The following is a 17,245-nucleotide window of genomic DNA, read 5'->3' as shown; positions in this document are numbered from 1 at the left end:
ATTGTAATCCAATATTTCCAACTTAATTCTTCGCGTGATATCAGGCGCTGTGATAATCCACTGGCAATATCTCAAACTAGTTTCCCTTGGATAGCCTGGCGAAGTTATGAAGCCTTCAGAAGCTGATATGTGTGCCCCACAAGTTGGCCTGGTTGAATTGAAAGCTAATTTAAAACCCTTCTTTACAGAAATTGATGTAAAATCAGATGGGTTCCCAATGAACAACTTAACAATCACCTCGTTTGTAAATGATTCAACCACAGTATCCTTTTCGTCAAAGTTATCAGAGCAAAATTCTTTTAAAGTTATAGGTACATCTTTACCGACAGCAACTTCCTGAATGGTTAAATTTGTTTCACAAGTACTATGAGGTTCGGGAAGGTCAAATTCTTTCATGTCAATAGTTATCGTGCGTCTATTGGTAGCAATAATGTGCCAAGAACAAACAGTACCGCTTGGTAAGATAAGCATATTAGGGTATCCAGGAGATAGCAATTCTCCAGAATCAGCTATAATAGTTCCACCACAAACATCAACTGAAACGTTGGCCTTAAAACCATCTCTAGGTTCAGCTAGACGTGTTGTGTATTTTACAGAAACTGTATTGCTAGTAGTTTTCACGGTACTTGGTTTTCGTCCACAATATACTCCTATTAAAGGAGACAATTGGGAGACACCATCACGAATCTCTATAGATTCATCTTGACAATCCGTTGATTTATCTACATCAAATCTGTCTATAAAGTCAATACGTAGAATATCACCGGGAGGGCCAGTAAATGACCAGATACATTCCGAATATGGCATTGGGACACTGGGATAGTTTGGTGAATGAATTGTTTCCCAACTATGATCAGTATCTAATATTGATGTAACACCACATACTACATTTTTTTCTTCATACCGTAATTTAAAATTTTGAAATATTTGAAGGTTTCTTTTAGTAACATAACTAATATGTATAGAGTTACTTGATGATTCTAATTCGTCTCTTATTTCATGAGAATAACCACAATACTTCCCAATGCCTAACAATGGTGAATCAATGCTTTCACCATTACGTAGCATAACATAAGTGTAGCATTCATTTTCGCTAGTTATATTAAAATGTTCAAAATAAACTTTGATAGTTCTTCCTGGTCTGACTTTCACAGTCCAATTGCAACGCATATTAATATCAAATATGTGTCCACGGTCTTCCCATGTAGCCTCAATGATTCCGGATTGGCTTTGAACCGTACCTCCGCAAATTGACCTAACTTTAGCTCTAAAGCCTTTGCGAATTTCTGTTGAATCAGTAGTAAAAACGACTTTTAGAAATCTGTCAGCGACAAATTTATTTTTGGCATCTTTAGATAAACATATATTTTCTTTTATTGGTGACCAGACATCCCAGGTGTTTGCCTTGTAAAGGGATATACTATCAGCAAAGCAATTATTTGTTTCTTCGAGCACTATTTCATCAAATGTGATGCTCAAATGGCGAGTCGGTAAAGATTGAAAAATCCATTCACAGGATAAGTCATCTGAGTAGTCATTTGGATAATTAGGTGAATTAAAGGAAATTATTTGGCCAGCGTCAACGGTTTCTGTTCTATTATTTCCGCAATTTATTTTAGGAGACATATTATCTGTGTTTTCGTCAGCTTTAGACCATACTAAATGAAATAGAGCACTGCTGTCACTGTCTAGCAAGATTAACTTAATGTACGCCGTTGTTGAAGTAGTTTGAATTGTTTTTATACTGTTTCCTAAAACTCCACATAAAGCTTCGAGAACAGGAGCTTCGTCATCGTAACCGTCGTACACAATTAATTTATCATAGCATATTTCACTTCGTTCTTGTATAATCAAATCATTTATTGTGATTGTTATGCCGTCACTTCCCTCTGTAAATATCCGCCATGAAAATTCACCTTTTCCTTCATAGTGTTCTGGATGAAGTGGTGAAGTGAGTTCACCAGAATTTGCATAAATTTCATGACTATGCAAATATTCATAATGCAAAAGAAAACCTAAGCCCGTATTTTTGTAGGTGCTGTGGAATTTCAAATACAATTTGGAACCTTTGGTGTAATTTGAGGGAAGGACATCTCCACAGTAAACACCTAATAACCGCCCCCCGCTGTGATTTTCGCGGACTTCCAGATAATCTTCATTACAACGATCAGAATAAAATAAATTGAAACTTTCAAAGGTAATGTACAATGCATTTCCTGGTGAAGAATTCAAGGTCCATTCGCAGTCTGCTCCAGATGGATATGAAAGTGGGAAATTCGGAGATGCTATAGAGCCCTGCTCCGAGTTTAAATTGCCTCCACAAGCAGTGTCTAATGTTGAATAGTGAGCTATAAATTTTCCTTTAAGAGCCCCAGTGTAAGTACCGTGCAGGAGTGTTAAAGCACTCCCGTGGCTGACGATTAATGGTGGAACTTTTATACCACAATACTCTCCAATTAACGGAGCATCTTTATCATTGCCATCAAACACTTTTAAGAAAGTAGTCGGGCATACCTTGTTCGATACGACATCAAGATCACGCGGCAGTGACATATATTGTATGGTTAGTTTAATTTTCCGATCTGGTCTGGGTGAAATAATCGTCCACGAGCAATTGTAGCGATGGTTATTAATAAATCTTTCATTAGTTATAACCCCATCATATAAAACCATTATTTCTGCTCCACAAGTAACCGTAAAGTTCGCTTTGAAGCCTTTAGCGGTTCCATGATTATCTGTTGTAAATTGTACAAATATTGTAGAATGATTTGTAATTATTTGGGTAACATTTGAACCGGGACAAAGTCTTTGAGAGTAATTAGAGTTAGTTATTATGTTTGCACCATCGTATATACTAAGAGCATCACCACAGCTTTCATCGGAATCGTCAAGTTTATATAAATCAAAATCCAAAATGTTGATTTCAATACGATGGTATTGGGGCACGGATATCAACCACATACATTCCATATTATTTTCATAGTTCTTTGGATAATTTTTAGAATAAATAACACCGGTTGATGCATGGATCGTACCGCCACATCCCGAGTTCGTTGTTTGGAAAACTGCCGACACGAAAATGTGTTTTAGAGAAGACTTTTTAACTATTCTAACCAACATTAAGTTTCCACTTGATTCTATTCTGCTTAAGCCTCTGTGGCAAATTTTTGTGATAAACGGAGAATGTAGATTTTTGCCATTGTATATCTCAATAGCATCGGTGGAACAATTTTTCGTTTCTTCCATTACAACATCTGTGTCAAATCTGATATTAATATTCTTACCGAGTGAAGTTTCTATTAACCACTCGCATTCAATTTCATCATTTGAATGTTGAAACGTTTGCTCAAATTGTATGACTCCAGACTGTCTTTGTATATGACCACCACATCCAACTCTTACCCATTCTAAACGGAATCCATTTCGAGTTCCGAAGTTGGTACTCACGAATTTAATTTGCAATGAATTACTTGCTGTTGTAATTTGAGATGGCAATGACGCTCCACACAGTTTCTGGGAGAAAGACTGAGCGGTTGTTTCTTTGTACTGCACATAATCCGGGCAACTTCCTATAGATTCAAAGATTGGACGAGGACGGTGTACAAGCACTATGTGAGAGCTGCTAAACTGATATCTCAATCTTGGATAAGCGAATGAAAAAACGTCAAATGACGTAAAAGTCACGTTAATCCGGTTACCTTTTGCGACACTTACTGTCCAAAGACAATTAGAAAATTGGGGATATTTGCCGGGATAACCGGGACTTTCAATCACTCCGTGACTACCCGTTATGCTTGTATTACACATTGCTTCAAAGTTTATTAAGAATCCTCTACCGCCGATAAAAAAGTCTGATCTAAATTTAATAAACGCAAAGTTGCCTGATAAGAGCAGAGGTTTTAGCTTCGTATTCATTAAGCAATATTTACCAACACTAGGCCAAGATGGATCTCGACCATCATATATCTCTACATAGTCGTCTTTACAGCCAAAGGTATCCTCTAAGTCCAATTCATGAAAAGTCAAACGTATTTGCGAACCACTGCTTGTGACTATTTTGTAGAAACATTCAGCATTCTCGTGATATTCATTGGGATAATTTGGTGATGATATTGTTCCAGAAACTCCCGTTAACGTACCCCCACATCCCCTAATAGAACCATCCCATTCAATCTTAAATCCTTTACCAGATAGATAGAAGTCTGAATGGAAATTAAGATACAAAGAATTTGATGTAGAAATGAGACGTTTATTCTTAAATTTACCACAAAACTTCCCAAGTACAGGCGAGGTTTTCGAGGCTCCATTTCTTATTTCTAGATAGTCCCCCATGTAACATGTGTCTCTGATTGGTCTTTCTAAATCAAACTCAGATATATTTAGGGATATTTGTTGACCTACTGGAACTGTAATTGTCCAAACGCAATCTCTGTTTGCTTCGTAATTATCTGGCCAGCCTGGAGAATATATGTAGCCATGAGTCTTAGTAAACGTGGCACCACAGTGACTTTTCTCGTCTAAAAAGGTATATGACAAGGAAAAGCCTGCGCCTTTAAGAGTGCTATCCGATACAAATTTTATATACATCCTATTCGAAGATGAAGTTAACGCTGTTGGTACCGAGCTTCCGCAGTACCTACCCAAAGTACTATTTATATTATTTTCATCAATTTCTATAAGTTCCACATAATCATTCATACATTCACTATGTCTTTCGAGATCAAATCTGTTCCAAGTAACCTTTATGTGCATTCCTTCAGGTGCTAGCAGTAGCCAGACACACGATTGGTCGTTGCGATACCGCTTTGTCCCACTGGGAGGATGATTTATAAGACCCGTGGTATCTCTATGGATGCCGCCACATTCAGTGTCAACGGTAGTGAAATTGGCGTAAAAGCCAGTGCCACTTATACTCATATCGGAATGGAATCCGATGTACATGTAGTTAAAAGACGACGTTTGTGCCGGTGGAATATGAAAAGAACCTCCACAATATTTACCAAGTAAGGTCGAATTATTAGATGGACCATCACGAATTTCAACATAGTCATACAGACAATTATAGTGAACATTATCTTCTATATCGAAATCTTGAAACGATAGTTGAATGACTTTCCCGGGCGATGTTCCGATGACGTATTCGCATAAAGTATTTTTAGGGTAGCCAAATGGATAGCCCGGTGATTTTACAATACCACTATCTCCAAATATTGTTTTGTGACAAAGGGCTTCATAAGTAATTTTAAAGCCTTGCAAGGATATACTGTGATCGGACTCGAATCTTAAGAATAAACTGTTTGAGGTGGATACAAAAGTCTTTGGGACGGTTTTGCCGCAGAAAGTGCCCACTAAGCGTGAATCAGAATTTGGTCCATCGTACACTTTTAAATTATCATACCTACATCTAAATGATGTTTCTAAATTAAAAACTGAAAATTTAATACGAATCTTAGTTTCGGCACTAGTCTGAATTTTGTAATCACAAATTACGTTAGTGATGTATTTGCCTTCGTACGAAGGTGAAGAGATTTCGCCTCTATCTGCAGTGAAAAAGCCACCACAGCCAGGCACACCTACAGCAGGAGCATAAGCTATTTGAAATCCTTTACCAGAAGTGTGCTCATCGGAATGGAAATGTATGAGCATTTCATTTCCTGCGGACTCTATTGGGGCCGGTTGGGTGGTATTACAAAGCTTATTTAGTAACGGATCAGTATCATGTAAACCATCATAAATAGCTAAATAGTCAAAACTGCAGTTCGCTTGTGCTTGTATATCTAATTGGAAGAAATGGAGCTGAATTCTTTTGCCAAAATTTGTGGTTAAGCGCCAATAACAATCACGATTAGGGGGGTAAGGACCCGGAGAACCGGGTGAATTTATATGTCCGTGAGTTTTAGCATCTACATTTCCTCCACAAACAGGGTCTATGCTGTTCCAATACAAAGCAAATCCTTCTTTATTAACAGTTTGATCGGAGCGGAACCAAAAGTAGAGATTATTATGACTTGATATTATATTACCGCCTTTCGGAAAATTATTTCCACAAAACCTTCCAATTAACTGACTTGCAGAGCTCCTGCCGTCGTGAATTTGAACAAAATCGTAAAGACACTCCGGATCATGTTCTAAATTAAACTTACTAAAAGTGACATTGATAACTTTATCTGGCGAGGTATGAATTACCCAAGCACAACGAGAATTATGTTTGTATGTAGAGTTCGTGATAGGATATACTATACTACCTGATGCTGCATCCAATACTCCACCGCAGGGTTCTGATTGCGACTGGCAAAAATCACCAGTATATAAAGCTGTACACTGGCAGCGAAAGCCTCTAGGGTGTATAGAATCAACTATACAAGATCCTCCATTTAAGCAAAGGTTAGTAGTACAATCACCTCTGGTATGTTCACAGCGAGAACCGCCATATCCTTGTGCGCATATACAGGTATAGCCTGAGCGAATTTGATGACATCTCCCATGTGCGCCGCATGGATTGTCCTCACAGGCATCAGTGCTATTGGTTCCTCTAGCAAAATAGCAACCATGAATTCCGATTCCATCTCCTTGCATACCCCTGGGACAAAAACATCGATTCTCTTCGAATATGCGCTTTTCAATACACAGTGCTGAAGGATGGCATCCACCGTTATTTATACGACATGAACCACTCCAATTGCATCGTACACCATCGCCCTGGTAGCCTGCTGGGCAAGCACCACAAATTCTAGATCCAATAGTGTTCAGGCAAGAAACTTTAGGATTGAGACTACAACCTCCATTTGGGATAGCTAAACATTCATCTATATCCCGGCACACAAAACCGTCTCCTTCGTAACCGAGCGGGCACGGCCCGCATTTGAATGAACCAGGCAGATTAATGCACTCCACTGTTGGGTTTATAGAACATCTTGGACCTAATACACACTCATTAACATCGGTAAGACAAGCCACTTCAGTCGTATTTGTAGTCCAACCCTGGTCACAAAGGCATTTTATTCCAATTCCTGTAGTAGTTTGCAGGCATGTACCGTGGCCACAAATTTCGAAATCATTGCCAGAACAGTTTCTTTCTTTTCGCGTGCAATGAAGTCCATACCAGCCGGGCTTGCACACACACTCATACGAACCAGGTCTGTTAATACACGTAGCGTCATTTTGACATCCCAATTCAGTGCCGGCAAAATTTCTGCATTCGTTCACATCTGCATCGCAATTATGACCTTTCCAATTAGATGGGCACAGACAGTGATACCCTTTTGCCAGATTTAGACATGTACCGCCATTTTGACAAGGAAACGACAGACATTCGTCAACTTCTCTGCTACTTACAAGAGTCTGCAAGCTTCGTAGTCGAATTCCCAAAGTTCTGACCCTTCTGGACAAATATGTTATATTTTCGATTACGTTATATGAAGCAGCGAGTGGTTCCAGTCTCTCCACTCTTCTCAACAAATTTTCAAAATCTTCATTTTTCTGAACGTTGCTGGGGTTAACCACTGTACCGCCGCCACTTCTACTCGCGTTAATGTTCAGGATATTTATATTACCAACAAATATTTTGGAATTCGGTCCATTTGGCACGATGTACACGTCCCTATCATGTGCAGGCTCCAATATAAGGTGGCCGTCATTTGTTTTTATTTTGGCTCTATTTTTATACAGCTCACAGTCTAAATGAACCAAATTTGTTAGCAAAACTAAAAACCCTACCACTTTCTTGGACATCGTCCAGCTTTGATCGACGATATGATCAATATGAACAGTTTCTGGATCTGTGCTCTTCGGATCTAGTTACAAAGGGGCGTTGCGTTACGCCCCCAATTCTGAATTGCGGGCCATGTGGCAGATGGCTAGATGATGACAGAATTCGAGAAAACACGAACATTATACTGCGGACTTGTCGACGTACAATATTTTGAAAGTAAAAAGACGCGCACGTCTTATTTTATGGGCATCGAATGAGACTTAATCGTCACACTCAGCCATGTAACGCTTATTCGGGTGAAGTCGGTTAGAGGCGATTTAATTAGCGTGATCAATCAGAGCAAATGTTATATCAAATATTGTAATTTTTTTACATTATGTGTTTTTCTCTTAAGAGGTCTGCCCAACAATCCGTACACAACCTTCATGCTTGATGTGTAAATTAAATAGTTAAATAGGTAACTTACCTATACAGTACATGATCAATGGAAAAGTATGGTATGGTGTATAACCCGCTTGCAAGTAGGTGATGATTATATAATATATGCATAGGCCCATTACTGAATTTTCTAGAAACTGCGTTAATCACAATGTCAGCATCAGGTACAGCCATAAACTTCATATGCCTACCTCGACTTAACCCAGTAGGTTAGTAAGTCTTTTGTTCGGTGATATAGCCGCGCTAAGCATGTCGCTTCAAATGTGACTTATAGATCAGCAGCGAGTAAGTAGTGATTTAGTATCAATGGGCACGGTGGACATGAAACAAAGGGTAAATATGGTATTTCAGTACATCTAACTGCAGACAACTTGCAACTATACCAATCAAAATACTACTTTTTTGATTCAACTAGGTATACTTATTACATTACTTGTGTTAAACATGGCGTGTTTCCTTTTGAAATATAGTAAAATTACACCAATATTTAAGTCGGGATGCACTTCTGACTGTGTCTGTTTTGCTGTCCCTTAGTAAAATTAAAATTGAATTTATAATATGAAACAATTTGGCTTTACTAGGGGTCATTCAAATATGGATGTTGAGCTAATCAAGAATATTTTTGTGAAGTTAACGATATACTATCTGAAATCGTTTACTGGTTAGCGCTAATAATCTGATGTACGTTAAATGGCAAGAAAACGAAATATGTAAAATTAACCGTACCAACTGTCAAAACATTTCCTGGGATCTTGTCGGGGTATATATATTATATATTAAACTAGCTGACCGGACAGACGTTGTTCTGTGCATAATAAATAAAATACTGTTTTTTATGAATTTGTCAATAACACCAAGAATTATTTTGTAAATTATGCTCCCTGTCAATGACGTTCTACATTATGTATAGAACGTCATTGCTCCCTATTGTTAACTATAATCAAAATTGTTTCAAAGCAGAACTGTCAAACCGTGCGTCAATAAATTCTCTCATAGAAAATATGTCCATACAAAACAAATAATGGAATTAAAAATAATTATGGGTCTCAAAACGAAATAAAAACTATACTATCTCTCAGGTTGGATTAAACTGCACTCGATGAAGTAATCCCCATTAAAATCCGTTCATTACTTTAGAAGTCCATCGCGGACAAACAACATGTCACTTAATTTATATATATTAGTATTAGTAGTAGTATTAAATAGTAGTACTATATATTTATATATCTACCTATATTACAAAATGTTATACAAAGCTTCAATTCAGCTCTTAATAAAATCAGACCAAATCATTCATATCATGTTATGTTATATTACCTATGTAGGTAACAAATAGCAGCACACAATTCCTAGCAGCAATAAAAATCTCTACGAGATAAGATTCAGAAATTGTCAAACAAAGTATAAACTGTACAGTTTAAAAGATAAGGCATATAATGCAATTGTTTATTCTATTCGTTATAGATTTTGAGATTTTTTTTAAATACTTTCACTTTTTATGACAATAATTTTATTAGATTTAAGAACATTTTTTAAAGGTAATTAATTCTTTAAGGGGGACTATATGGGGTGCATCGAGCTCAGCATATAGATGACCTGTCAGTGCAACATTCCAGAGAGGGACGGTTTTTCCCCTCTTTGCATGTTTTTTTTTATGGTACAGGAGGACAGATAAGTGTATGGGTCATCTGATGTTAAGTGATCACCCTCCCTACATTGTCTTGCAAAACCAGAGGAATCACAGGAGTACCAGCCGTTTACTAAAGTTTACGCGCTTTTTTGAAGGTAAGTTCCAAGAAAGCTCATTCTACATCTTTATTGCATGTGGAAGAAAGTTTCTTGAAACCCGCAATGTGGAGGAACGCCACACATCCAGATGGTGGGGATAACACCCTAATTTGTGGCGAGATCTACCAAGGTGGAATAGGAAACAGGTCAAACATATATCCGGAAGCATAAATGCGGTAAAAGGAACATAATGAAGCGACGTCTTGAAGCAACGCCAAGTGATTGAGCTGCTCTGCGTCAGACTGGAGATGACCGCAATATTTTCATATGTGACCGGACTTGCGCTTTGTAGAGCGCTAGAATGTGGGCCGGCTTGAAGTATTATCGTGCTGTATATTTGACGCCCAGCATCTTAGAAGTCAATAATTTGGCTTTGCCTTCCAGTCGACCGCGGAATTGGCAATCGCTCGAGATTTAGAGAGCCAGTATTCCGATACTAGGCGAAACGTTAGGGGAAGTGTTGTCGAAATGTTTTTTGTGGTGAACGATAAAGAAGAAAAAAGGAAAAGATGAGTTATCACTGGCTCTAGCACTATACGAAATGAATCACGCTTAACACCGAGTAGTTTGTGCGAACTAATACAAAACGTAGTCCCATGAAACTGCCCAAATAGAAGAGTTTCTTCTATTTGGGCATGGGCATGGAGATGGAAAAAGGAAAGGATGGGAAAAGCCCGTAAGAGTTTGAAGGTGAACTTCACATGCGGCCTATTTCATTAACCTATCTATCCTTCGTTTAACATACCAGACGTAGAAAAATCTATCCTTTTACGCCTACTTACATTTCAATAACCTATTGACAGATAGCATTGGACTATAACTATGGATAGATAAGATCTTGTCATGAAACGGTGACAGCAATGTATCTGTAAGTTAAACTAAAGGTAGATAGGTTATTGAAAACGGCCGTTAAGCGGAATCCTATCATATCTGTATATACGTAATGCGAAAATGCCAAGTTAAGATAAGTTTTGGCATGTTGTATGTCCATGGTATAAGATAAAAAACAAAGGTGCTCCCCATAACAAAAACTGTGAAAAAACTTAAATGGAAATGGACGGGTCATATGATCAGAGGCCCAAACAAGTGGTCACAGAAACTCACCCATTGGTACACGAGAGATGCTAAAAGAAAGAGAGGCAGACAGATACTAATGTGGGAAGATGACATAAAGAAGGTTGCTGGACCAGTTTGGAGTAGAGAAGCGCGGGAGAGAGAGCACTGGAAGGTCCTAGAGGAGGCCCATGTCAGTGGACAAGCTAGACACATTGTTAAAAAATAGAGGAAATAAAAAAAAATAAACATGTTACTACATAACTAATATCTAGAAATAAAGGCTATCTTTATCTTTATCTTATGTCCACGGTATGAAAAGAGCGCAAAATAAAAGAAAACTGGGAGAGTTTCTTGCGCCGCTTCTTCTCTCTCAGAGCGCCATTTGTTTCCGAAGCGGTAGTAGAATCTAGTAGCATAAGAAATGACATCAAAAAGAATTCTAAAGGAATCAATTTTGAGAAAATAAATGCCTTTTTATGCCTTTTTTTATGCTGTTTCTGCTTGCTTTCGTCTCATATAACGTTTACAGAGTATTAAGCGCGCGCGCTTCTCAATTGTTTCGTCAACCGTGAACGATTCGACCTTTGTCATGAGTGATCAAACCAACAAAAACCAAGAACGATTACCTACCTATTTCTTTTAACATTAGTAGCTACAACAAACTAGTTATGCGTGAATCTGTAAATTATAATAGTCTGGGTACAAATATTTTTACAACTTAAGAACTATTAGTTTTTTGATTTCAAATTTGGAATGCGTTTATACTACCTATATATTATAATTTTTTAGTTTATGTTAAAAAATATAATTACCCGCAATTACACATATTTTTCGAGTATAATATTAATTCACAATAGTGGGGTGTTAAATGGGATGAAGAATTGGTAAGATTTTCTTGCACAGAGTGTGTGGTGTAGCCTTTGGTTATCAAGACAATTAAAAAGCTAGGTATCTGTCAAACTTCCATACAATCAATAGACAATAGAGATACCAAAATCAACCACTGTCAAAGAAAAATAAAAAAATTATAGAGAGAATAATGATTCTCGTAGGACTCTGTTCAGATAACGTCAAATAAGACATGAAAAATTGGTGGTTATCGTCAATTTACAGGACATCCCCTAAATTTTTCTGCAGTTAAAGAGCCACTCTCTTATAATATAATCAATATACATGTGCTGCCAAAATGCAGGTGATTGGTACAGAAATATATTTTACTTTACCATACTTTTTTATCCTGCAAGCAAAGTGTACACTTCTAGAACCATAAAGGTTCACAAGTGGTTGGAAAAGTATAACTTCCTTAAAGGATGGCAACACTCCTTTGATTCAGGTGTTGTGTGTGAATGTGGGTGGAGGTGATCACTTAACACCAGGAGACCCATACACTTGTTTGTCCTCCTTTTCAGTTTAAAAAAGTACAACGGGGTTTAGATTATCTAGATCAAGGAGTCCCAAACTTCATTTTTGTTAAAAAGGAGAAGATTTCAGCCAAAGTGTATTAAAAATGTACCTAAGGACTTTACAGCAAGACTGCACCTGATCACTAGGTGTGAAATACCTAAGATTGGCTGACAGTCAATATTCTGGATTGGTGTTACAGTATGAATCCCTTCTACAAGAATAGTATAGAGTTATAGCTGTCCATCTGTCACTTCCAATAGGGACACATGGACAACTATAACTACAGAGGAGTCTATCACCTTACTTGAAGCTATTTCAATTATTAAGTCCCATAGCCTGAACAATTCTATTATACTTTCAGACTCCAAAAGCTGATTTCAATCAATCCTCTCAAATCCATTCAGTTCAGAAAGTAGGATTCCAATTATACACAAGATAAGGAAAAATTTGAAGGAGCTCTATAATCTCAACGTCAACATAGTTCTAGCATGGATACCAGGCCATATGGGCATCCCTGGTAGTGAAAATGCAGCTGCTTGTTGCAGGTCAGCTACTCATACAGGTTCCCTACTTCCCAATTTGAGAATATTCCTCAAATATTCTCTCATGACTTGTGCACTACCTTGAAACCTAAGATGTTTAAGAGTTGGTCCATCATGTGGCAAATATCCAAAACTTCAAAAGGCAAACTTTATTATGAACCTCAACCCGAAATTGAAGCCATAGTAGGAAGTTTAGAATACAATATTGTCATAAAAATATAAATATGTTTTTATTTATAACCGCCAGATGGTATACTAGTATTAATTATAATCTCAACATTTGGTTATGAGTGAGGAAAGGAGGGCTGAAGTTTTCAACCAAATAAATTTGATCGGTGAAAGAAAACATTTTTACATAGTATAAAACAAAGGCGCTTTGCACTGCAAGTCATCACATCACATAATGTGACTGATGAATATGATTGGTACATCACTATCTACATAATGAATAAAATACTGTTTTTATGAATTTGTCAATAATATTTCATCACATCAAGAATTATTTTATAAAATATGCTCCCTGTTGTCATAATTATTTTGTTCCACAACAGAACTGTCAAACAGTGTGTCAATAAATTCTCACATATAAAATAAGTACATACAAAACAAATATTGAAAATAAAAATAACTATGGGTCCCAAATAGAAATAAAAACTATCCTATCTCTCAAGTAGCACTGCATGAAGTAATCCCCAGTAAAATCTGTTCATTAGTTTAGGAGTCCGTCGGGGACAAACAACGTGTCACGTAATTTATATATATTAAGATATAGGTGTGAATAATACAACAAAATAATCAATATTTTATTACAAGTTGCAGGAAAATAAATTTAGTTATAGGCTTATATTGGCTTAGTCTTTTGAGATACATCAAACTGATTTACAAAATAATTCTGCTTCTTCTAAAATCCTAAATAACTCCTCATTGAAGTCACAATATATTACATGCTATCGGTTGGCTCACATTAATAATGTCCTCAAATTGTGAATCAAATATTTGTATGTAACTTCATAATGGCATACTCATTTAAGTTTATGTTCAGTTGGTAACTATGATAGGTGTACAAATACAGAAGGATTATATCAGCTAAAAGATTGTATATTAAATATTTATATTATAAAACAAATACTATGATTCTGTTTAGACAATATAGTGATCTATTTAATAACAGACTTGAGGTGTTGGTCACTAGCATTATTGTATATAATTGAATGATGTAATTGGTTTGTAATACCGTTTGAATCAAAATTAATAAATAAAATAAATTAGATTTATTGTTTTAGTGCATAATTAAATACATAGTGTGAAATGTGATATCTAAAATATTTCTGACCAACCGGCTAATTAGATATATTAGAAATGACGTCAGTACTCACCCAAAATTATTTTTCTTCGGCTAGCGTGCGGTTCTTCCGTTAGAACCCACTCAAAGTCGTCTCTTGAAACATGGGCACCCATTACAGCTTCAAAGCACTATACTTGAGTCCACAATAAATATCGGTACCGAATTAAACCTCAAGAAACACACCCGGTTAACGTAAATAAATTAGGTGTCCGTAGTCGCTGTCACGATCGCGTCCAGTTTATAAATTAGCTCAACTGTCTCAATGACCTTGTATCTTATTAACTATAATGTCACAAAACAGTAAGCACAGTGACCAATTTCAAATGTGGTAATCGGCAGCTTTCTTAATCCGGAATTCCTTTATAAACTTGCTTAGATGGTGAATTCAAAATCTGCCTGGTGAATGGTGATTCCGTTTATATTCACTTCTCTGTGGGTACCTACCCGGTACGACTACGAGTACGAAATACGAATATGAATGGCGAACTTCAAAGTATGACGGTCTGTCACCTGAAGTTGTGACTCTTGACTTTTTAAACAAGTTTATACTTCGGAACTCGGAGCAATAATAATAAAGCCTGATGAGTGCGCAATTAATTAAACATTTTCTTAGTAGTTTCACTCTTCCTCCAAATACACCTTGAGTGAGATAGAAAGAGATGACATGCGGCGATTAACTTCAGTTCAAACCTAAAATTTTCTGACATTTGCGACATGCATTACTTTTTCATTTGGTTTCTTCGTCCTTTACTTTCTAATAATGGACAGGCAAAGGGTTTAAGCCCATACAGCCGTATTCTTTATTTAATAATTAATTGTCAAAGCCATATTTTCAAGATTTTTCAATATTGTTCCTTCTACAAACGTAGAATAGCAGGAGGAATAAATAATTTTAACCTTTCCGGATCGGCGCGCTCCGGATCTCGCTGTACACTGTAGATCGGCAAGCTTCCGGCATTTTCGCGGCATTTTCCCCGTGTGTATTATTTTACGTGTAGTTATAAAATGCTTATAACTAGGGTGATTTGAGTGACTGTCACTGAAAGCTATTGAAACAAGCTATAAGACCATCTATAAATTATTCATATTGTCTTTCTTTTTTATTTCACACAGACTTTTCATTCGAAAAAAAGTGTAAAAATAGGTATATTTTAAAATAAATATTGTTATTATTGTTAATTACTTGTTTTATTTATTTCCTTTTATGTTTTTGTAATGAATAGTATATGTTAATTATAAAATAAAGCTTAAATCTCCACAAAGAACGATCTTCGTGTAAAGTCTTGATAACGACCGCTCGCTGCGCCGGCCGGGAACAAGTGGACACATAAGTGCTTTGTCCGTAAAGCTATGACGTCGAATATTGGTGGCCTTGAATCGTAACGGATCGAAATGTGTTTGGGAATTCACTCGTTCATAACTGCGTAGGCAAATAAACCATCTTGTACACCTAATAAGGGTGAAAACTGGATGAGGTAAAAGAGTGCCCCGCGGCACAGCCGCTCTCATTGTTTTTTGAATTACCAGTGCCCGCGGGCACGGCCGATGCGGAAAGGTTAAGGATTGTTGCTTTGCTACGCCAAAGAAGTATAACTTCTTGCGTGCATACATAAGTACACACACACACACACACACACACTTTTATTCCATTACGGTAATGCTTGCCACTATTATATCGTACAAATGATTTAAGTTTTCTTTAGTGTTAATTCCGCCAATATTTGTTTTTAAAACAATTCGAAACGTGTTTCGCCTCTACACGAGGCATCCTCAGGACGTGTTGTCTTGCTTAATCTGGCACGAGACTGATTCTGTGCTTTGGGTGTGCTAACATATCGGAAACCACATGTAGGCGCTATGGATCAGAAAAAAGATCGCAATGGAAATGTGCAACGTGTTGCGGGCTATCATCCACCACGCCGGTGGCCACAGAACCAGCTTCTCTTGAATCTATCATGAAGGAGCTCCGTGATATGAAGCGGTCTAGCTGTCCAGCGTGCTTGCGTTGAGAGAAGATGTACGAACAATCAAAAAGGAACTGTCCGATCTTAATGACACGTGTGTGTACACGAGCCAACAAGTAGACGACCTGAGTGGTAGAATAAAGAGCGTTGAATCCAGAGTTAGTAGTGTTGAAAAATTACAGGATACGGTAATCTGCCTTCATGATCAATAAAGAAAATATATATTAATGACCACCTCAATATGGATCTTAAGACGATTCTAACATCCGCTAAAAACGCATAAATTTGTGTGGGTTAAACATAGTAAAATTCATGTGCGCCGTGAGAGCACATCGAGAGTGTTTGTGATACGCCAAGAAAACCATTTAAACAAGATTGTTTAAAATGTGGACATCCCCATTACCTAAGTGCAACCTTTATTGTCTCGCCTACCCTTATAAGTTTTGCCTATTATTGCCATCTTCATCGCATGCCTCACTAATCTTACTTAGACACAGTTTTTAGAATCAACCCGCTCTTTCTTAAAATTACGTATTTATTTAATAAATGCACCTGTAAAACAACACCGTATACCTTTAAAATTATTATTATGTTTTTGAGTATTATGTTTTTAAGTAATAGTATTGATAATGTCTTATAATATCTATAATTTCAGTGTTTATTATCAGAACGTCCGTGGCCTAAGAACAAAAACTAATGAGGTTTATCGTAAAGTCTGTATGACTTCTTATGACGTAATTATATTTACTGAGACGTGCTTAGAAGACAGCATATCTGACTCCGAGTTCGTGGATGATTGGTACCTAGTTTGCCGATGTGACCGCGATTATAGTTTAATTGGTCAAACAAAGGGCGGTAGTAAACATTTGCAATTTGCTGCCGCAATTTAACTCAACAGCAGACCGTTGGATAAGTGTATGCATTAAACAATCAAATACACTTAAGTGGATTGATTTGTATCTCTGTGTTATTTATTTGTGCAAGCAGAATAACGGCT

General features: G+C 37.0%; 1 protein-coding gene across 2 annotated transcripts in view; it reads right to left on the bottom strand.

Moving 5' to 3' along the window:
* Nucleotides 1-14,757, bottom strand: part of LOC126974734 (sphingolipid delta(4)-desaturase DES1) — a 39,127-nt gene extending 24,370 nt beyond the window's left edge. Inside the window, exon 1 of one of the 2 annotated variants that reach the window (XM_050822345.1) lies at nucleotides 14,316-14,757. In XM_050822345.1, the coding sequence (XP_050678302.1) occupies nucleotides 14,316-14,397 (82 nt within the window). In that variant the 5' untranslated portion in view covers nucleotides 14,398-14,757. The remainder of the gene's footprint in view (nucleotides 1-14,315) is intronic. The other variant, XM_050822344.1, reaches the window with a different exon arrangement.
* Between the last annotated feature and the right edge of the window lie 2,488 nt (nucleotides 14,758-17,245).

The sequence above is a fragment of the Leptidea sinapis genome, chromosome 33 (assembly GCF_905404315.1).
Source record: "Leptidea sinapis chromosome 33, ilLepSina1.1, whole genome shotgun sequence".
In the NCBI taxonomy this organism is placed as follows: Eukaryota; Metazoa; Arthropoda; class Insecta; order Lepidoptera; family Pieridae; genus Leptidea; species Leptidea sinapis.
Note: the sequence above shows the minus strand (reverse complement) of the source record. Positions and strands in the feature narration are given on the sequence as shown.